This window comes from Haliotis asinina, chromosome 10 (assembly GCF_037392515.1).
Source record: "Haliotis asinina isolate JCU_RB_2024 chromosome 10, JCU_Hal_asi_v2, whole genome shotgun sequence".
Classification (NCBI taxonomy): Eukaryota; Metazoa; Mollusca; class Gastropoda; order Lepetellida; family Haliotidae; genus Haliotis; species Haliotis asinina.
Genome location: NC_090289.1, coordinates 51,226,441 through 51,248,749, shown reverse-complemented (window position 1 = coordinate 51,248,749; position 22,309 = coordinate 51,226,441). Strand labels below are relative to the sequence as shown.

At 44.0% G+C, this 22,309-nt stretch overlaps 1 protein-coding gene across 1 annotated transcript in view; it reads right to left on the bottom strand.

Annotated features, from left to right (window-relative positions):
* Positions 1 to 22,309, bottom strand: part of LOC137298551 (uncharacterized) — an 83,465-nt gene that overhangs the window by 1,939 nt on the left and 59,217 nt on the right. Inside the window, exons 39-49 of the mRNA XM_067830853.1 lie at positions 10,930 to 11,102; positions 8,519 to 8,600; positions 7,727 to 7,841; positions 7,190 to 7,336; positions 6,405 to 6,533; positions 5,756 to 5,884; positions 4,826 to 4,954; positions 3,739 to 3,867; positions 3,077 to 3,213; positions 2,574 to 2,661; positions 170 to 318 (exon numbers count right to left, since the gene is read on the bottom strand). Coding sequence (XP_067686954.1) covers positions 170 to 318; positions 2,574 to 2,661; positions 3,077 to 3,213; positions 3,739 to 3,867; positions 4,826 to 4,954; positions 5,756 to 5,884; positions 6,405 to 6,533; positions 7,190 to 7,336; positions 7,727 to 7,841; positions 8,519 to 8,600; positions 10,930 to 11,102 — 1,407 coding nt within the window. The remainder of the gene's footprint in view (positions 1 to 169; positions 319 to 2,573; positions 2,662 to 3,076; positions 3,214 to 3,738; positions 3,868 to 4,825; positions 4,955 to 5,755; positions 5,885 to 6,404; positions 6,534 to 7,189; positions 7,337 to 7,726; positions 7,842 to 8,518; positions 8,601 to 10,929; positions 11,103 to 22,309) is intronic.

The following is a 22,309-nucleotide window of genomic DNA, read 5'->3' as shown; positions in this document are numbered from 1 at the left end:
AAATGGCAGTGTTTGAGAGGGTTACATGAAGAGGGGACAGGCCTTTGTGATGAAACATCCTTTATCTCAGTTGACAGCAGGGCAACAGAGATTTATAACATAAACATTTTTTAGCATAAATCTTTTATATGGCAAACATTTTGTAAAAGAAAATAGTTCCAGCAGTTACCTGATCATCTTTATATTTTACTGGAGAAGCTGGAGCATTCTTGAGTGCCCGTCGCCTCATGTAGAATGCCATCCCTGCAACTGATGCTACCAGTACAACGAGGAAAGCAATGACAATACCAACCACCTGACCAATAGTCAGAGAGAAATCTAAAACAGGAGAAAATGAAATAGATAAATCATGGCTGAAGTACTTCACTTTCATCAAACTTGTTTGCCCACGTCTGCAGAAATATTAGATCATAGATGCATTTTCCAAATTATTTTCCAAATCATTTCAGCACAAAAATACACACACTATTGAATGTGAGAGCTGATATGAACAACAATTTTGAGAATTTATGTTCTTTAAGTGGCATTTTAGAAGTTGGTATGATGTGGATGAAGACTTTCATGGACAGAAATCTTCTTTCTTGCAATGGATGCGATGTTTAGGTGTAAATTCCAACACAGTTTTGCTTGATAATGGTGTTAGAATCTACACCACTTCAAACATCGCAACCACTGCAAGAAAGTTGTCTATCCATAAAAGTCTTCATCCCTCTGATACCACCAGTAACCCACACAACCACAGTTTATGATGGTGGGTAAGTACAACCACCAATTTTACAATCAATGGACAGGTCAGACCAATTTTATTTCTTGTTTTACAGATTTTTGTCCTCAGAAAACCTAAAAGCAGGAGGGAAAAATATATAAAAATATGATCACCAATCAAAGTATTTTACTTTGGACAATTTTATGGGGCAAAAAATAATCTAAAAAAATATTCTCGTAAGTTTACATTTTTTCCCAACAAAAACAATAGGATTTAATTTTTGAGCGGTGGTTATTAATTATTTTTGTCCTATCACCCTAAATGATCAACTTCTTTGTTGGGCATTCTAGAAGTTGGTGAGTCAAAAATGAGACATACAGCTTTATGGATTACAACTTCTTGTTTATTACGTTGAGCGACGTTTCGATGTAGATTCTTACATCGTTTTCAAGCTAAATGTGAATACAACCAATTTGTGAGAAGCTTATATACATGGTATGTTGTGACAAACAGAGGATTAACATTGACAGCAGTATGTGATAGAGTAAACAAGTGGTACATAATTGGAGGAGGCCAGTAGGGAGCTAAAACAACAATAAGCACTAGTGATGAAGCCAATGAGTGGGATGAGTAGTAACAACAAATAGACACAATGCTTAGATAGTCTATGGTTTGATCAGTTGTTCATAGGCCGATGGTATTTAATATCCTTGGTCTCTATTGATCAAAGGTTTGTGGTGGCTGATTTTGATGGCTTTCCTGTAGACTGTGGTTTTGATCTTGTTATTGCAGGGGTCTCTGGATACAAGGACATCTAGGAAGGGGAGTTCATTGTCGTTTTCTGTCTCCATGGTGAACTTGATATGGGGGTGTTGGGTGTTGAGGTACTGGAGTAGTGAGATGAGATCTTGATCTTTCCTGAGGATAACAAAGGTATCATCAACCTTCCTAAACCAGCAGACAGGATGGATAGGGGAGGAGGCCAGGGCTTTTCCTTCAAAATGGGTCATGTAGATTTCGGTGAGAATCCCAAACCCAACCTCCAGCTTGCAGCCCCCAAAAGGAGTGATTTACAAGATAAACTGTGAATGTGGCGATTCATATATAGGTGAAACCTCCCGCCCTGTTGACACCCGCATAAAAGAACACAAATCCTCTACAGCCAAGCCAGACATCAAATCGGCCCTCTCAGACCATCCACAAAAATTCCCCAGTCATCGCATCAATTTCGATGAGTTCGAAGTCCTGTCAACCAAAAACCAGGACTTCACAAAAAGAAAACTGTTGGAAGCCATCGAAATCCGCCACCACAAACCTTTGATCAATAGAGACCAAGGATACTACATACCATCGGCCTATGAAGAACTGATCAAACCATAGACTATCTAAGCATTGTGTCTATTTGTTGTTACTACTCATCCCACTCATTGGCTTCATCACTTGTGCTCATTGTTGTTTTAGCTCCCTACTGGCCTCCTCCAAGTATGTACATGACTTGTTTACTCTATCACATACTGCTGTTAATGTTAATCCTCTGTTTGTCACAACATACCTACATCGACACGTCGCTCAACGTAATAAACAAGAAGTTGTACTCCATAAAGCTGTATGTTTCATTCCTAAATGATCTGTAAAACAAGAAGCAACATTGGCCTGGCCTAAATGGCAAAATCACCTATTTAGGTATCCCAGGTTAACACCACAACCATCCCCCTTACAATCCAAAGTAATCAACACAACCATCCTGTTTACAATCCAAGGTGGGCAACACAACCATCCACTGAAGAGCACAAAAAACAGATTTACCATCCCAGGTAAAACCACCTTGAAAATCTGAGGCTGCTATTCACAATCCTGTTCCACCCACCTAAATTGTTTTGGCTGCTCCTCAAATCCCGGCCTTGACCTGTCATGCAGTTGTCTCCTGTCCAGCCCAGGGCACACTTGCAGCGACCCTTCAAAAGCAGATGTTGATGTGTATGTAGAACAAAAAGTGATGAGTCAGCAAGGGAAAGGCAAGGGGACACATGACAAGTGGTCACGTGACAAGGGGGCATGTGCCAAGTGGTCTCATGACAATAGGTCACATGGCAAGGGGTCGCATGGCATGGGGATACAGGGCAAGGGCTCACATGACAAGGGGTCGCACAGCAAATTGGACACATAAAGGGTCACATGTCTTATACCATCATTCATTGATAAATACAGCTGTACATACATTACGTTTCTTCATCTGTTTGATTTTATTTTAAGATGATACTTAAATAAGAGTATTGACAGTGATGATTTACATTCAATACATTAGCAGATGTGACATCAAGTCTAAGCAGTAAACAAAGTTTTATGTTTGGTAGATCTAGCAAGACTTACATCACTGCCACACGTCCCTCCATTCTGACATGTCCACATTTGGCACCTACAGACTCCAGTGTCAGCAAGGCAGCCAGCTTTACACAAAGACGAACACATCTGATAGCACCCTTCACCCCATGTTCCTCTATCGCATGCTGTAACATTGCAGGGATCATTTCGCATATTACTGTCGCTGATGCACGGTAGTAAATCTTTGTCCCTGAATGGACTGAGCAAGAGATATTACCTGTACATAGTTTCTGCTAAAAAACAATACTAAGTTTACATGTTATTATATGTCTTACACCTGGGTCAATAGTAATCATAAAATAATTGTGTTCTCTTAACTCCTGATATCTTTAATGTTATTAAAATTCTGAGCACCAAATAGAAATGTGTCTCGCTGGATGCCATTGTTCAAAGCAATCATAGCACTAAGGTTGCCGTAATTCCCATACTAAGACACAGACTAAAGGTAGTTGTTAAGGTTGTTTTGGACAACTACCCCCTGGTGACTTAACCTTTGTAACATCATGCTGCAGCAGCTGAATCTGAATTGGAAATCTGGTAGACCAAGGTTCAGGAGATAATGTTGAAAAATGTGTATTACAAACAGAATAACTGTGACCATATACACAGTGTTCCTAACATTACCACCCTTCTGTAGAACTATCTCTCACTTTCTTGGCAGAAGGCACCCTTGTACCCAGCTGCACAATGGCACGTTCCTGTCAAGCTGTTACATGATGCGCCGTTCATACAGTTACAGGTCAATGTACATCCCTCGCCATAGCGACCACGGGGACACGCTGAAATACATCAAGTGCACACCCTGTCTTGAATGTACTCTTCAAACAGGAATCAAAGGGCAGACACACAGTAACTGAAGAAAGGGGTTCACGTTACTCATGTCATCATATGATCAAAGTAACAAGATTTGATATAGTATACAAAATGTCTCAAAAACAGAATAGCTGGTACGTGGGCATTGGATAATGGATGGTTGTGGTTCACAGTTGTGCGGTTTTTGGTGGACGGTGGTGGTAAGTTGGCGGAAGCTGGTATGGTTGGTGCACAGTGGCTGTGGTTGGTTGAGGTTGGTTGGGGAATGATATTAATTGGTTGGTGGATGATTGTTAATGGATGTTGGTTGGTAGAAAGTAGTCTGTGCTGATGTTGAGGGATGGTGGGTGATGGGTGGATGAAGCTTACTGGATGGACATAGTCTGTGATTGTAGTGATGGTGATGATGTGTGATGGGTGTATGGTAGATGAAGAGTGGATGAAGGTTACTGGATGGACATAGTCTGTGATTGTGGTGATGGTGATGATGTGTGATGGGTGTATGGTAGATGAAGAGTGGATGAAGGTTACTGGATGGACATAGTTTGTGGTTGTGGTGATGTTGAGGGATGGTGGGTGATGGTGGATGATTGGTGGATCAAGGTTACTGGGTGATCATTATCTGTAGTGGTAGTGTTGGTGACGGTAGATGTTGGGTAGATGGTGGTTACTGGGTGGTTGTAGTCAGTGGTTGTGGCAGTGGTGATGTTGAGGGATGGTGGAGGGTAGGTGATAGATGGATGGTAGGTGAAGGGTGGATGATGGTTACTGATGATCATAGTCTGTGGTCAAGGAGGGGGTGATGGTGGATAGTGGAAGTGTATTTTGTTCATCACTAGGTCTGTATTTAATGGATCCACCACCGTCAGGTAAAATACTCCTTGCCCCTGATGTGAAAGCATTTGAAAGAGCCAAGTGACTTACTCTGGCTGCAGTCATCCCCAAACCAGCCTTGTGGACAGTGGCATGTGCCAGAGACTGGGTCACATGCAGCACCATTCTTACACTGGCACGTCTGAGCACACTGAAGGCCGAAGTGGTTCCCATCACAGTCTGAGGAGAAATGACATAACAAAATAGCTTTAACTGCATGACAAAGCACTCACCAGAATGTTTGTGAACACACCATTACCAACTGTTGTTATAGATACAAAATAAGTGAAACAATACTCATGGAAACAAATAGTGTTCCTTCGTTTATTTCCAGAATTTCACCCACAATGCAATAACCACCTTGTGAAGAAACCTGGAAAAAAAATAAGGAACACTTGTACTTTGATGTGTTTCCTTATTCGTTTCCATGGTTATATTTAAAACTCCATATTACTAATGGTTCAGTGTAAAGGTAATGGCTTAAAGTAACCTGATGTTGAATATCTGTAAGGAAACTGCAGATTTTTGAAAATCACTCATGTGAATCATGAAAGTTCTTTCTTGGAACTTGCAGCAATAATACTGATGTATTATAAAACTAATTCATAACATTGAAAAGATTATTGTCATGCATTCAATAAATAATGAAACTCAATGAAAAATGGCAAATTCTTATCAAAACATTATACCAAACTGCACTGTTCACATCAACGATATTTGCACATGCTTATCAGCAATTTGATGTATGATCCTTGTGCAATTTGATGTATGATCCTTGTGCAATTTGATGTATGATCCTTGTGCAATTCATTTGCATATGGTCTGAAATTGTTTCCCTAAAGTTAGCTGAGAAATCAGTTTTCGATGTAACCATATATATCCATAAGATAAAGTGTGTGTTTTAACTGACCCTAAACTTTCAGTGGGTAGCATACATAGTAGTTCATTAAATATCTGAGCAAAGATAATGAGTTTAGTTACCCTGTTGACAGCTGGCTCCAGTCTTCCCAGCAGGGCAGTCACATGACCCAGTAACATGATCACAATGGTGGCCATTACAGTTGCACCGGTTTGCACAGTTTTTACCCCAGAATACATCTTGCTTACATTCTGAAATAACAACGTAATCTAGTTTAGTCTGACATATGTTTAACAAAATACATAACTACTGAGAACATATTTTTTTTAACCAGCATACACAGTTAAATATCCTTTTTAGACACGTTCTAATTTTCAGGTATATGTAACCCGTTTATGAATAAGTCTAACAATTGTAGAGGGTTTACAATCTTCTGCACTGGCTGCATTTTACCACAATAATGAAAAGTATGGTTGACTATCAAAATGTCACTGGGGTTGACACATACTTTGTCAACCACTAAAGTGAGTGAGTGAATGAGTTTATATGGTGGTTGTCTGTAAATAATCAAGTCTGATCAATACAATCTAGTGATTAACAGCAAAAGCATTTATCTGGGCAGTTGGGAACCAATGACCACCCGATCCCGTTAGTTGCCTCTTACAACAAGCATAGTTGCCTTTTGTGGCAAGCGTAGGTCGCTGAAGGCCTATTCTACCCCATACCTTCACATATAGCCAAGTACTTCAACAGCTGCTTTAAATAACATACGTTTATCACAAGTTGTGCCGGTGAAGCCTGGAGCACAATCACAGACGCCAGTGGTGATGCTGCAGTTGCCTCGGTTGAAGCACTGACAGTCCTGAGAACATCCTTTGCCCCACTTCCCAGCTGGGCATGCTGTAAACAGGAATTTACAGTATAACATGAACAGACTGCATGGATGGGTCAGAGAGTTGCTTTTAATGCTACTTCATGACTTCACTGGTCTCATGTGAGGTGTAATAAGCAAAAAGTCAAATGATAAAGCACCCTGGATATGATGAAAAAATATGGTTAGAGCAAGGGTGAGATGCTGTGAAGTCAAGGATATAATCAGACTCATTTCAGATTCCAACCTATGAGATGCTGATCATGGAACATTCGGGGGTGGGGTGGGGTGGGGTGGGGTGGGGTGGGGTGGAGTAATTCTCGACAGTGAATTGAACTTTTTAACATATCTGTAATGACTATACACAGAGAAATCTCTCATCCAAGTCCTATTGACCAAAACATTCACAGGTCAAGTCAAAAGGTTTATTGTATAAAGGGTCTCCAGCCCGTATACAAGAATACAAGAGAGAATATACATATCATACTTTTGCAAAACATTCACAGGTCTCTTCAGCAAGATTTGCCTGGGACACAGGGGAAGGGGAGGGCTGATATTTTATACTCACATTGACTACATGTAGTCCCCAGGTATCCAAGTGTACATTCACAGGACCCGTCAAGAGGGCTAAAGCAAGACTGGCCTGGGACACAGGGAAAGTGGAGGGCTGATATTTTATACTCACATTGACTACATGTAGCCCCCTGGTATCCAGGTGTACATTCACAGGACCCGTCAAGAGGGCTACAGCGAGACTGGCCTGGGACACAAAGGCATGTAAGGGAGCAGTTGGCACCATAGTAGCCGGGGTCACAGCTCTGTCGGCATTTTGCTGAGGAACAATAGAAGCAATATTAGATAAAATATAAAAGTGTATGTCATTCTCTGACCTATGTATACACAATGCCATTTAGAAAGTGATCAGTGTAGCATGTTTTATTTGACATTACACTTTCTCAGGAGGGTACAGATTCTAGTGCTGTTTCGGGATCCCATTTGGGATTTGAATCCACACTTTCTAACATAGGCACCTTTTCCATCAACATACAAACTCAGTGATCTAACACCACCGTTAGCAGCTTCCACATTACTTTGCTGGTGATTATGTGCCTGACTCAGACAGTTGAAGCTTGAATGCCAGGAAACAGGCTTACAAGAAACTAAGAAAATTTCTATTGTAACGATGAACATGACAACTGCAAACTGATTCTGGAAGACCTACCTCCTTGGAAGCCTGGATTGCAGATACAGAACCCCATATTTTGGTCACATCGAGTTGAGTGTGTTCCGCAGTCACAAGAGTTGATACAGTTACTGCCCCATTTTCCATCAGGACACTGCCATACAAAGACTTATAAATCTATATCTGCATAACTTTTAAAAGATTGTTTTGGGTACATAAAATATCAAATAAATATTTTTAAGGAAAAGTTGAAATTTATTCTACCGAAAAAATACAATCTGTTAAGAGAGATCAATGTGGGTTATGCTTGCAACAGGTGATCCATTAAGAAAATGAAGGTAGCCTTGAAAGGCCAATATGTATTTTCACAAATCTCATTGATTAATCGATGACCAGGTATTGTATTTGAAACAGACAACACAAACCAGACTGGTTCATTTTTAATCATTTCTCTGCAGTGAAATGTCAACACCATAATTCTAAATCAGATAGTGTTTATCAACTTTGTCAATACAAAGACATATCAGTCATGTTTTGTTGCACTTTCCTTCGAGTGAGTGAGTGAGTGAGTGGGTGGGTGGGTGGGTGGGTGGGTGAGTGAGTGAGTGAGTGAGTGAGTGAGTGAGTGAGTGAGTGAGTGAGTGAGTGAGTGAGTGAGTGAGTGAGTGAGTGAGTGAGTGAGTGAGTGAGTGAGTGAGTGAGTGAGTGAGTGAGTGAGTGAGTGAGTGAGTGAGTGAGTGAGTGAGTGAGTGAGTGAGTGAGTGAGTGAGTGAGTGAGTGAGTGAGTGAGTGAGTGAGTGAGTGAGTGGAGCTTATGATGCTGTAACTTACCCCCTGATCACACGCAGCACCTGTGAAACCAGCATTGCATGTGCAGTTTCCAGTGACTGTGTCACACACACCATTCAGGCAGCTGAAGCAAAACACAGAATCAGGTGTGACATACATACATCCAGCGGTAACATCGCAGTGTTTGGTAGAGAAGTTACTCATTTCATGACAACAGGGCACACTCAATGCCATTGATGTTAAAACTACTTTTGTTAAAATGTTCATTGATGTTATAGAAAACCACTTACTATCACTGGTAATGATTCATATTGCTAAAAAGACTTTATTTTTGTCTACAACAACAATAACGGTGGTGAAGATGATAGGTGAAGGACACAGCAATCTAACAGCAATCATCTGCACAAATGTGCTAACATTTGTGCTTTCATAAAGACTCTTTTACACAGTTTCATAAATATATTTGAGTGAATTCAAAATCTTACATCCTCCATAAGGACAAACCTGGACCACAGAACTACAAATGAGTGTTTTCAGAGGCTGAGAGTTAATGAATACCAGGCATCTTTTGCAGTTAACAAGATCACTTTGACCTTTGTTCTGGTGAAGAAGATTAAGAAGATAGTTGTTTTTTTTCTCAAATGAGACTAAAAAAGTCTTTTCAAAATTCACATATTCATACAAGCATCATCAGAAGCTGACATATCCCCCCGGCCCCAACATATCCCCCCAGCCCCATTTGAAAGGAAAAATCAAACATAATTGCAACACAGTTATCACTTGTTCATGATATATAAATGCACTGGTGATTGAGAACAAATAACATGATTATAAATGTACAATCGCAAATCAAAAGTGCAATATTTTGTGCTTGGGTTTACCTCCATCGAAATGAAAGAGAAGTGATACCGAACCCAGTCAGGGCTGGTGGATGTACACTTAAGTATAACGAAACCTTGTCATTGGCCACTGGTTCATTTGCCAATACGCTTAGTCAGCTCTTTGTTTATGGCTTATAAGACCGACAGGTGTTAATTTCAAATTGCATGTAGTCCGTAATTGAAGTTGTGCACTGCATATTGTCATTAGCAGACAGGCAGGCGGACAAATAGGTGTTAATAAACCAGACATTGAGTTTAGTCTGTGACAGAGTCTGCTTGTAACAATCAACATGTCTTTTTCGTTACGAGTAGATTATTTACTTGTTTATGTACACAACCAAGATCAGACGACCGCTCATGACCTCACACTGTTTTAAGCTCTGCAAACCTCACTGTGTATGCGTTATGAGCGCAGTGCAACATAGCTGTTGAAACCATTTTTCTCCCCAGCGATGGGGGAAAATTTGTGACTCGTTTGAAGTCCCATTTCATGGACTTTTTTTCAGCACATTTTTTTTAAAAACCTTTTTGGTTGAATTGGCATTTTTGAAGATTTGTTTTGGTAAGTGCATACTGAAAGGTATCAGAATCTGCAAAGTTGTGTTTTACGTTGCATGTGACCTTTATATGCCATATATCTGTAAACAGCAAAAGGCACCACTTCAAGATCTGTCTCATATAGCTGCCAAGATCTGTTGAAAGATATCAAAAGGTTTTCAATTTGTTCCGGAAACGAAGTCCATCCCTCCCTTTTAAGACTATGTCCAAATTGTTTTGGAAACAAGGACAAATGGAAACCGTGAAAACTAAAAATGCCAACAAATTTTAAATAGCAAAAGGCACCACTCTGGGGTCTAGCTCACATATGTGGCAAGTTTTGCAGAAAAATATTACGATGATTTCAAGTTGTGCTCCGGAAACTAAGCCCATCCCTCCCTTTTCAGACTAAGTTCGAATCGTTTCCATGGAAATTGGGAAAATGATTAATGATGAAATCTGCAAATAGCAAAAGGCACCACTTTAGGGTCTGCCACACATATCTACCAAGTTTTCCTGACAGATATTATAAAGTTTTCAAGTTGTGCACTGGAAACGAATCACACCTCTCAATTTTGATACCAAGTCTGAAATGTTTCCATGGAAACCAAGAAAAAAATAAATAACAAAAACCTGTAAATAGCAAAAGGCACCACTTTAGGTTCTGATTGATATATCTACCATGTTTTGCAGAAAAATATAGAACGTTTTATGAGTTAAGCTCTGGAAACAAAGTCCTTCCCATCATTAAACTAAGACCAAAACGTTCCATGGAAAAAAACAAAAATGTAAAATGGCAAAAATCTGTAAATAGCAAAAGGCACAACCATAGGTTCAGATTACTATATCTATCAATTTCGGTCTATAAATATTGAACGGTTTTTGAGTTATGCTCCAGAAACAAAACGATTATGAACGGAGGGACAGACAGATGAGGCATCGACTATATCCCCCAGCATTACATGCTGTACAAACATGATGCAACAAAGAAGTTATATAAACCACCCATTGCAGAGCAATATTCTGTGTACCTACTTGCATGTTTTACTGCAATGGTCACCATATTTCCCTTGTTGACATGGCTGGTCACATGACAGTCCAGAATAGCCTGTGGAACATTGGCAGATTCCAGTCACAGGATCACAGCCATAGGATCGGGACCCACAGGATGGACAGGGCAACTGGCAATTGGGTCCAAAGGAACCTTTCTGGAAACATGTTATCACCATAAGGCCTTTTCCTAATAAGTTAACTGACTTTCCGTAAAACTGAATCAGTTTGGTACAGAAAAAAATAACTACGATGACAATGAAATGTGGACATGACAGGACATGGTAGCTAACTGTGGCTGGAATTACTTCCCCTTTCTGCCAACACTGCACTGTAACCTGATCACTGCTGAACACAACATAAAAAAGTAATCTCTAATGAAGAGACTGTTGAGAACATGGAAGGGGTGTCCTTCTTGAAGAACACTTACTGACCAGGACATGGAAGGGATGTCCTTCTTGAAGAACACTTACTGACCAGGACATGGAAGGGATGTCCTTCTTGAAGAACACTTACTGACCAGGACATGGAAGGGATGTCCTTCTTGAAGAACACTTACTGACCAGGACATGGAAGGGATGTCCTTCTTGAAGAACACTTACTGACCAGGACATGGAAGGGGTGTCCTTCTTGAAGAACACTTACTGACCAGGACATGGAAGAGGTGTCCTTCTTGAAGAACACTTACTGACCAGGACATGGAAGGGGTGTCCTTCTTGAAGAACACTTACTCACCAGGACATGGAAGGGATGTCCTTCTTGAAGAACACTTACTGACCAGGACATGGAAGGGATGTCCTTCTTGAAGAACACTTACTGACCAGGACATGGAAGGGGTGTCCTTCTTGAAGAACACTTACTGACCAGGACATGGAAGAGGTGTCCTTCTTGAAGAACACTTACTGACCAGGACATGGAAGGGGTGTCCTTCTTGAAGAACACTTACTGACCAGGACATGGAAGGGATGTCCTTCTTGAAGAACACTTACTGACCAGGACATGGAAGGGGTGTCCTTCTTGAAGAACACTTACTGACCAGGACATGGAAGGGGTGTCCTTCTTGAAGAACACTTACTGACCAGGACATGGAAGGGGTGTCCTTCTTGAAGAACACTTACTGACCAGGACATGGAAGGGGTGTCCTTCTTGAAGAACACTTACTGACCAGGACATGGAAGGGATGTCCTTCTTGAAGAACACTTACTGACCAGGACATGGAAGGGGTGTCCTTCTTGAAGAACACTTACTGACCAGGACATGGAAGGGGTGTCCTTCTTGAAGAACACTTACTGACCAGGACATGGAAGGGATGTCCTTCTTGAAGAACACTTACTGACCAGGACATGGAAGGGGTGTCCTTCTTGAAGAACACTTACTGACCAGGACATGGAAGGGGTGTCCTTCTTGAAGAACACTTACTGACCAGGACATGGAAGGGGTGTCCTTCTTGAAGAACACTTACTGACCAGGACATGGAAGGGGTGTCCTTCTTGAAGAACACTTACTGACCAGGACATGGAAGGGATGTCCTTCTTGAAGAACACTTACTGACCAGGACATGGAAGGGATGTCCTTCTTGAAGAACACTTACTGACCAGGACATGGAAGGGGTGTCCTTCTTGAAGAACACTTACTGACCAGGACATGGAAGGGATGTCCTTCTTGAAGAACACTTACTGACCAGGACATGGAAGGGATGTCCTTCTTGAAGAACACTTACTGACCAGGACATGGAAGGGGTGTCCTTCTTGAAGAACACTTACTGACCAGGACATGGAAGGGATGTCCTTCTTGAAGAACACTTACTCACCAGGACATGGAAGGGATGTCCTTCTTGAAGAACACTTACTGACCAGGACATGGAAGGGATGTCCTTCTTGAAGAACACTTACTGACCAGGACATGGAAGGGATGTCCTTCTTGAAGAACACTTACTGACCAGGACATGGAAGGGATGTCCTTCTTGAAGAACACTTACTGACCAGGACATGGAAGGGATGTCCTTCTTGAAGAACACTTACTCACCAGGACATGGAAGGGATGTCCTTCTTGAAGAACACTTACTCACCAGGACATGGAAGGGATGTCCTTCTTGAAGAACACTTACTGACCAGGACATGGGAGGGGTGTCCTTCTTGAAGTACACTTACTGACCAGGACATGGGAGGGGTGTCCTTCTTGAAGAACACTTACTGACCAGGACATGGAAGGGATGTCCTTCTTGAAGAACACTTACTGACCAGGACATGGAAGGGATGTCCTTCTTGAAGAACACTTACTCACCAGGACATGGAAGGGATGTCCTTCTTGAAGAACACTTACTGACCAGGACATGGAAGGGGTGTCCTTCTTGAAGAACACTTACTCACCAGGACATGGAAGGGATGTCCTTCTTGAAGAACACTTACTGACCAGGACATGGAAGGGGTGTCCTTCTTGAAGAACACTTACTCACCAGGACATGGAAGGGGTGTCCTTCTTGAAGAACACTTACTGACCAGGACATGGAAGGGATGTCCTTCTTGAAGAACACTTACTGACCAGGACATGGAAGGGATGTCCTTCTTGAAGAACACTTACTGACCAGGACATGGAAGGGATGTCCTTCTTGAAGAACACTTACTGACCAGGACATGGAAGGGGTGTCCTTCTTGAAGAACACTTACTGACCAGGACATGGAAGGGATGTCCTTCTTGAAGAACACTTACTGACCAGGACATGGAAGGGATGTCCTTCTTGAAGAACACTTACTGACCAGGACATGGAAGGGATGTCCTTCTTGAAGAACACTTACTGACCAGGACATGGAAGGGGTGTCCTTCTTGAAGAACACTTACTGACCAGGACATGGAAGGGGTGTCCTTCTTGAAGAACACTTACTGACCAGGACATGGAAGGGGTGTCCTTCTTGAAGAACACTTACTCACCAGGACATGGAAGGGATGTCCTTCTTGAAGAACACTTACTCACCAGGACATGGAAGGGATGTCCTTCTTGAAGAACACTTACTCACCAGGACATGGAAGGGATGTCCTTCTTGAAGAACACTTACTCACCAGGACATGGAAGGGGTGTCCTTCTTGAAGAACACTTACTGACCAGGACATGGAAGGGATGTCCTTCTTGAAGAACACTTACTGACCAGGACATGGAAGGGGTGTCCTTCTTGAAGAACACTTACTGACCAGGACATGGAAGGGGTGTCCTTCTTGAAGAACACTTACTGACCAGGACATGGAAGGGATGTCCTTCTTGAAGAACACTTACTGACCAGGACATGGAAGGGGTGTCCTTCTTGAAGAACACTTACTGACCAGGACATGGAAGGGATGTCCTTCTTGAAGAACACTTACTGACCAGGACATGGAAGGGATGTCCTTCTTGAAGAACACTTACTGACCAGGACATGGAAGGGATGTCCTTCTTGAAGAACACTTACTGACCAGGACATGGAAGGGATGTCCTTCTTGAAGAACACTTACTGACCAGGACATGGAAGGGATGTCCTTCTTGAAGAACACTTACTGACCAGGACATGGAAGGGATGTCCTTCTTGAAGAACACTTACTGACCAGGACATGGAAGGGATGTCCTTCTTGAAGAACACTTACTGACCAGGACATGGGAGGGGTGTCCTTCTTGAAGAACACTTACTGACCAGGACATGGAAGGGATGTCCTTCTTGAAGAACACTTACTGACCAGGACATGGGAGGGATGTCCTTCTTGAAGAACACTTACTGACCAGGACATGGGAGGGGTGTCCTTCTTGAAGAACACTTACTGACCAGGACATGGGAGGGGTGTCCTTCTTGAAGAACACTTACTGACCAGGACATGGAAGGGATGTCCTTCTTGAAGAACACTTACTGACCAGGACATGGAAGGGATGTCCTTCTTGAAGAACACTTACTGACCAGGACATGGGAGGGATGTCCTTCTTGAAGAACACTTACTGACCAGGACATGGAAGGGATGTCCTTCTTGAAGAACACTTACTGACCAGGACATGGAAGGGATGTCCTTCTTGAAGAACACTTACTGACCAGGACATGGAAGGGATGTCCTTCTTGAAGAACACTTACTGACCAGGACATGGAAGGGGTGTCCTTCTTGAAGAACACTTACTCACCAGGACATGGAAGGGATGTCCTTCTTGAAGAACACTTACTGACCAGGACATGGAAGGGGTGTCCTTCTTGAAGAACACTTACTGACCAGGACATGGAAGGGATGTCCTTCTTGAAGAACACTTACTCACCAGGACATGGAAGGGATGTCCTTCTTGAAGAACACTTACTCACCGGGACATGGGAGGGGTGTCCTTCTTGAAGAACACTTACTCACCGGGACATGGAAGGGATGTCCTTCTTGAAGAACACTTACTGACCAGGACATGGGAGGGGTGTCCTTCTTGAAGAACACTTACTGACCAGGACATGGAAGGGATGTCCTTCTTGAAGAACACTTACTGACCAGGACATGGAAGGGATGTCCTTCTTGAAGAACACTTACTGACCAGGACATGGAAGGGATATCCTTCTTGAAGAACACTTACTGACCAGGACATGGAAGGGATGTCCTTCTTGAAGAACACTTACTCACCAGGACATGGAAGGGATGTCCTTCTTGAAGAACACTTACTGACCAGGACATGGGAGGGGTGTCCTTCTTGAAGAACACTTACTGACCAGGACATGGAAGGGATGTCCTTCTTGAAGAACACTTACTGACCAGGACATGGAAGGGGTGTCCTTCTTGAAGAACACTTACTGACCAGGACATGGAAGGGATGTCCTTCTTGAAGAACACTTACTGACCAGGACATGGGAGGGGTGTCCTTCTTGAAGAACACTTACTGACCAGGACATGGAAGGGATGTCCTTCTTGAAGAACACTTACTGACCAGGACATGGAAGGGATGTCCTTCTTGAAGAACACTTACTGACCAGGACATGGAAGGGATGTCCTTCTTGAAGAACACTTACTGACCAGGACATGGAAGGGATGTCCTTCTTGAAGAACACTTACTCACCAGGACATGGAAGGGATGTCCTTCTTGAAGAACACTTACTGACCAGGACATGGGAGGGGTGTCCTTCTTGAAGAACACTTACTGACCAGGACATGGAAGGGATGTCCTTCTTGAAGAACACTTACTGACCAGGACATGGGAGGGGTGTCCTTCTTGAAGAACACTTACTGACCAGGACATGGAAGGGATGTCCTTCTTGAAGAACACTTACTGACCAGGACATGGGAGGGGTGTCCTTCTTGAAGAACACTTACTGACCAGGACATGGAAGGGATGTCCTTCTTGAAGAACACTTACTGACCAGGACATGGGAGGGGTGTCCTTCTTGAAGAACACTTACTGACCAGGACATGGAAGGGATGTCCTTCTTGAAGAACACTTACTGACCAGGACATGGAAGGGATGTCCTTCTTGAAGAACACTTACTGACCAGGACATGGGAGGGGTGTCCTTCTTGAAGAACACTTACTGACCAGGACATGGAAGGGATGTCCTTCTTGAAGAACACTTACTGACCAGGACATGGGAGGGGTGTCCTTCTTGAAGAACACTTACTGACCAGGACATGGAAGGGATGTCCTTCTTGAAGAACACTTACTGACCAGGACATGGAAGGGATGTCCTTCTTGAAGAACACTTACTGACCAGGACATGGAAGGGATGTCCTTCTTGAAGAACACTTACTGACCAGGACATGGGAGGGGTGTCCTTCTTGAAGAACACTTACTGACCAGGACATGGAAGGGATGTCCTTCTTGAAGAACACTTACTGACCAGGACATGGGAGGGGTGTCCTTCTTGAAGAACACTTACTGACCAGGACATGGAAGGGATGTCCTTCTTGAAGAACACTTACTGACCAGGACATGGAAGGGATGTCCTTCTTGAAGAACACTTACTGACCAGGACATGGAAGGGATGTCCTTCTTGAAGAACACTTACTGACCAGGACATGGAAGGGATGTCCTTCTTGAAGAACACTTACTCACCAGGACATGGAAGGGATGTCCTTCTTGAAGAACACTTACTGACCAGGACATGGAAGGGGTGTCCTTCTTGAAGAACACTTACTGACCAGGACATGGAAGGGATGTCCTTCTTGAAGAACACTTACTGACCAGGACATGGAAGGGATGTCCTTCTTGAAGAACACTTACTGACCAGGACATGGAAGGGGTGTCCTTCTTGAAGAACACTTACTCACCAGGACATGGAAGGGATGTCCTTCTTGAAGAACACTTACTCACCAGGACATGGAAGGGGTGTCCTTCTTGAAGAACACTTACTCACCAGGACATGGAAGGGATGTCCTTCTTGAAGAACACTTACTGACCAGAACATGGAAGGGATGTCCTTCTTGAAGAACACTTACTGACCAGAACATGGAAGGGGTGTCCTTCTTGAAGAACACTTACTGACCAGGACATGGAAGGGGTGTCCTTCTTGAAGAACACTTACTCACCAGGACATGGAAGGGGTGTCCTTCTTGAAGAACACTTACTCACCAGGACATGGAAGGGATGTCCTTCTTGAAGAACACTTACTGACCAGAACATGGAAGGGATGTCCTTCTTGAAGAACACTTACTCACCAGAACATGGGAGGGATGTCCTTCTTGAAGAACACTTACTGACCAGGACATGGAAGGGATGTCCTTCTTGAAGAACACTTACTGACCAGGACATGGAAGGGGTGTCCTTCTTGAAGAACACTTACTCACCAGGACATGGAAGGGATGTCCTTCTTGAAGAACACTTACTCACCAGGACATGGAAGGGGTGTCCTTCTTGAAGAACACTTACTCACCAGGACATGGAAGGGGTGTCCTTCTTGAAGAACACTTACTGACCAGAACATGGAAGGGATGTCCTTCTTGAAGAACACTTACTGACCAGAACATGGAAGGGGTGTCCTTCTTGAAGAACACTTACTGACCAGGACATGGAAGGGGTGTCCTTCTTGAAGAACACTTACTGACCAGGACATGGAAGGGGTGTCCTTCTTGAAGAACACTTACTGACCAGGACATGAAAGGGGTGTCCTTCTTGAAGAACACTTACTGACCAGGACATGGAAGGGGTGTCCTTCTTGAAGAACACTTACTGACCAGGACATGGAAGGGGTGTCCTTCTTGAAGAACACTTACTGACCAGGACATGGAAGGGATGTCCTTCTTGAAGAACACTTACTCACCAGGACATGGAAGGGATGTCCTTCTTGAAGAACACTTACTCACCAGGACATGGAAGGGATGTCCTTCTTGAAGAACACTTACTGACCAGGACATGGAAGAGGTGTCCTTCTTGAAGAACACTTACTCACCAGGACATGGAAGGGATGTCCTTCTTGAAGAACACTTACTCACCAGGACATGGTAGAGGTGTCCTTCTTGAAGAACACTTACTCACCAGGACATGGAAGGGGTGTCCTTCTTGAAGAACACTTACTCACCAGGACATGGTAGAGGTGTCCTTCTTGAAGAACACTTACTGACCAGGACATGGAAGGGATGTCCTTCTTGAAGAACACTTACTGACCAGGACATGGAAGAGGCACCCTTCTTGAGGATCACTTACCAGACAGGACATGGAAGGGATGTCCTACTTGAAGAACACTTACTGACCAGGACATGGAAGGGGTGTCCTTCTTGAAGAACACTTACTCACCAGGACATGGAAGAGGTGTCCTTCTTGAAGAACACTTACTGACCAGGACATGGAAGGGGTGTCCTTCTTGAAGAACACTTACTGACCAGGACATGGAAGGGATGTCCTTCTTGAAGAACACTTACTCACCAGGACATGGAAGGGATGTCCTTCTTGAAGAACACTTACTGACCAGGACATGGAAGGGATGTCCTTCTTGAAGAACACTTACTGACCAGGACATGGAAGAGGTGTCCTTCTTGAAGAACACTTACTCACCAGGACATGGAAGGGATGTCCTTCTTGAAGAACACTTACTCACCAGGACATGGTAGAGGTGTCCTTCTTGAAGAACACTTACTCACCAGGACATGGAAGGGGTGTCCTTCTTGAAGAACACTTACTCACCAGGACATGGTAGAGGTGTCCTTCTTGAAGAACACTTACTCACCAGGACATGGAAGGGATGTCCTTCTTGAAGAACACTTACTGACCAGGACATGGAAGAGGTGTCCTTCTTGAAGAACACTTACTCACCAGGACATGGGAGAGGTGTCCTTCTTGAAGAACACTTACTGACCAGGACATGGTAGAGGTGTCCTTCTTGAAGAACACTTACTGACCAGGACATGGTAGAGGTGTCCTTCTTGAAGAACACTTACTGACCAGGACATGGAAGGGGTGTCCTTCTTGAAGAACACTTACTGACCAGGACATGGGTGAGGCATCATTCTTGAGGATCACTACCAGACAGGACATGGACGAGGTGTCCTTCTTGAAGAACACTTACTCACCAGGACATGGGTGAGGCACCCTTCTTGAGGATCACTACCAGACAGGACATGGAAGGGGTGTCCTACTTGAAGAACACTTACTGACCAGGACATGGAAGGGGTGTCCTTCTTGAAGAACACTTACTCACCAGGACATGGTAGAGGTGTCCTTCTTGAAGAACACTTACTGACCAGGACATGGAAGGGGTGTCCTTCTTGAAGAACACTTACTGACCAGGACATGGGTGAGGCATCATTCTTGAGGATCACTACCAGACAGGACATGGACGAGGTGTCCTTCTTGAAGAACACTTACTGACCAGGACATGGGTGAGGCACCCTTCTTGAGGATCACTACCAGACAGGACATGGAAGGGGTGTCCTACTTGAAGAACACTTACTGACCAGGACATGGAAGGGGTGTCCTTCTTGAAGAACACTTACTCACCAGGACATGGTAGAGGTGTCCTTCTTGAAGAACACTTACTGACCAGGACATGGAAGGGATGTCCTTCTTGAAGAACACTTACTGACCAGGACATGGAAGGGGTGTCCTTCTTGAAGAACACTTACTGACCAGGACATGGGTGAGGCATCATTCTTGAGGATCACTACCAGACAGGACATGGACGAGGTGTCCTTCTTGAAGAACACTTACTGACCAGGACATGGGTGAGGCACCCTTCTTGAGGATCACTACCAGACAGGACATGGAAGGGGTGTCCTACTTGAAGAACACTTACTGACCAGGACATGGAAGGGGTGTCCTTCTTGAAGAACACTTACTCACCAGGACATGGTAGAGGTGTCCTTCTTGAAGAACACTTACTGACCAGGACATGGAAGGGATGTCCTTCTTGAAGAACACTTACTGACCAGGACATGGTAGAGGTGTCCTTCTTGAAGAACACTTACTCACCAGGACATGGTAGAGGTGTCCTTCTTGAAGAACACTTACTGACCAGGACATGGAAGGGATGTCCTTCTTGAAGAACACTTACTGACCAGGACATGGAAGGGATGTCCTTCTTGAAGAACACTTACTGACCAGGACATGGAAGGGATGTCCTTCTTGAAGAACACTTACTCACCAGGACATGGAAGGGATGTCCTTCTTGAAGAACACTTACTGACCAGGACATGGGAGGGGTGTCCTTCTTGAAGAACACTTACTGACCAGGACATGGAAGGGATGTCCTTCTTGAAGAACACTTACTGACCAGGACATGGGAGGGGTGTCCTTCTTGAAGAACACTTACTGACCAGGACATGGAAGGGATGTCCTTCTTGAAGAACACTTACTGACCAGGACATGGAAGGGGTGTCCTTCTTGAAGAACACTTACTGACCAGGACATGGGTGAGGCATCATTCTTGAGGATCACTACCAGACAGGACATGGACGAGGTGTCCTTCTTGAAGAACACTTACTGACCAGGACATGGGTGAGGCACCCTTCTTGAGGATCACTACCAGACAGAACATGGAAGGGATGTCCTTCTTGAAGAACACTTACTCACCAGGACATGGAAGGGATGTCCTTCTTGAAGAACACTTACTGACCAGGACATGGGAGAGGCACCCTTCTTGAGGATCACTACCAGACAGAACATGGAAGGGATGTCCTTCTTGAAGAACACTTACTGACCAGGACATGGGTGAGGCACCCTTCTTGAGGATCACTACCAGACAGAACATGGAAGGGATGTCCTTCTTGAAGAACACTTACTCACCAGGACATGGAAGGGGTGTCCTTCTTGAAGAACACTTACTGGCCCGGACATGGGAGAGGCACCCTTCTTGAGGATCACTACCAGACAGAACATGGAAGGGATGTCCTTCTTGAAGAACACTTACTGGCCCGGACATGGGAGAGGCACCCTTCTTGAGGATCACTACCAGACAGGACATGGACGAGATGTCCTTCTTGAAGAACACTTACTGACCAGGACATGGGTGAGGCACCCTTCTTGAGGATCACTACCAGACAGGACATGGACGAGGTGTCCTTCTTGAAGAACACTTACTGACCAGGACATGGGAGAGGCATCATTCTTGAGGATCACTACCAGACCAGACATGGACGAGATGTCCTTCTTGAAGAACACTTACTGACCAGGACATGGGAGAGGCATCATTCTTGAGGATCACTACCAGACAGGACATGGTAGAGGTGTCCTTCTTGAAGAACACTTACTGACCAGGACATGGGAGAGGCATCATTCTTGAGGATCACTACCAGACAGGACATGGAAGGGATGTCCTTCTTGAAGAACACTTACTGACCAGGACATGGGAGAGGTGTCCTTCTTGAGAATCACTACCAGACAGAACATGGAAGGGATGTCCTTCTTGAAGAACACTTACTCACCAGGACATGGGTGAGGCACCCTTCTTGAGGATCACTACCAGACAGGACATGGAAGGGATGTCCTTCTTGAAGAACACTTACTCACCAGGACATGGGTGAGACACCCTTCTTGAGGATCACTACCAGACCAGACATGGTAGAGGTGTCCTTCTTGAAGAACACTTACTGACCAGGACATGGGTGAGGCACCCTTCTTGAGGATCACTACCAGACAGGACATGGAAGGGATGTCCTTCTTGAAGAACACTTACTCACCAGGACATGGGAGAGGCACCCTTCTTGAGGATCACTACCAGACAGGACATGGAAGGGGTGTCCTTCTTGAAGAACACTTACTGACCAGGACATGGGAGAGGCATCATTCTTGAGGATCACTACCAGACAGGACATGGTAGAGGTGTCCTTCTTGAAGAACACTTACTCACCAGGACATGGGAGAGGCACACTTCTTGAGGATCACTACCAGACAGGACATGGAAGGGGTGTCCTTCTTGAAGAACACTTACTGACCAGGACATGGGAGAGGCATCATTCTTGAGGAT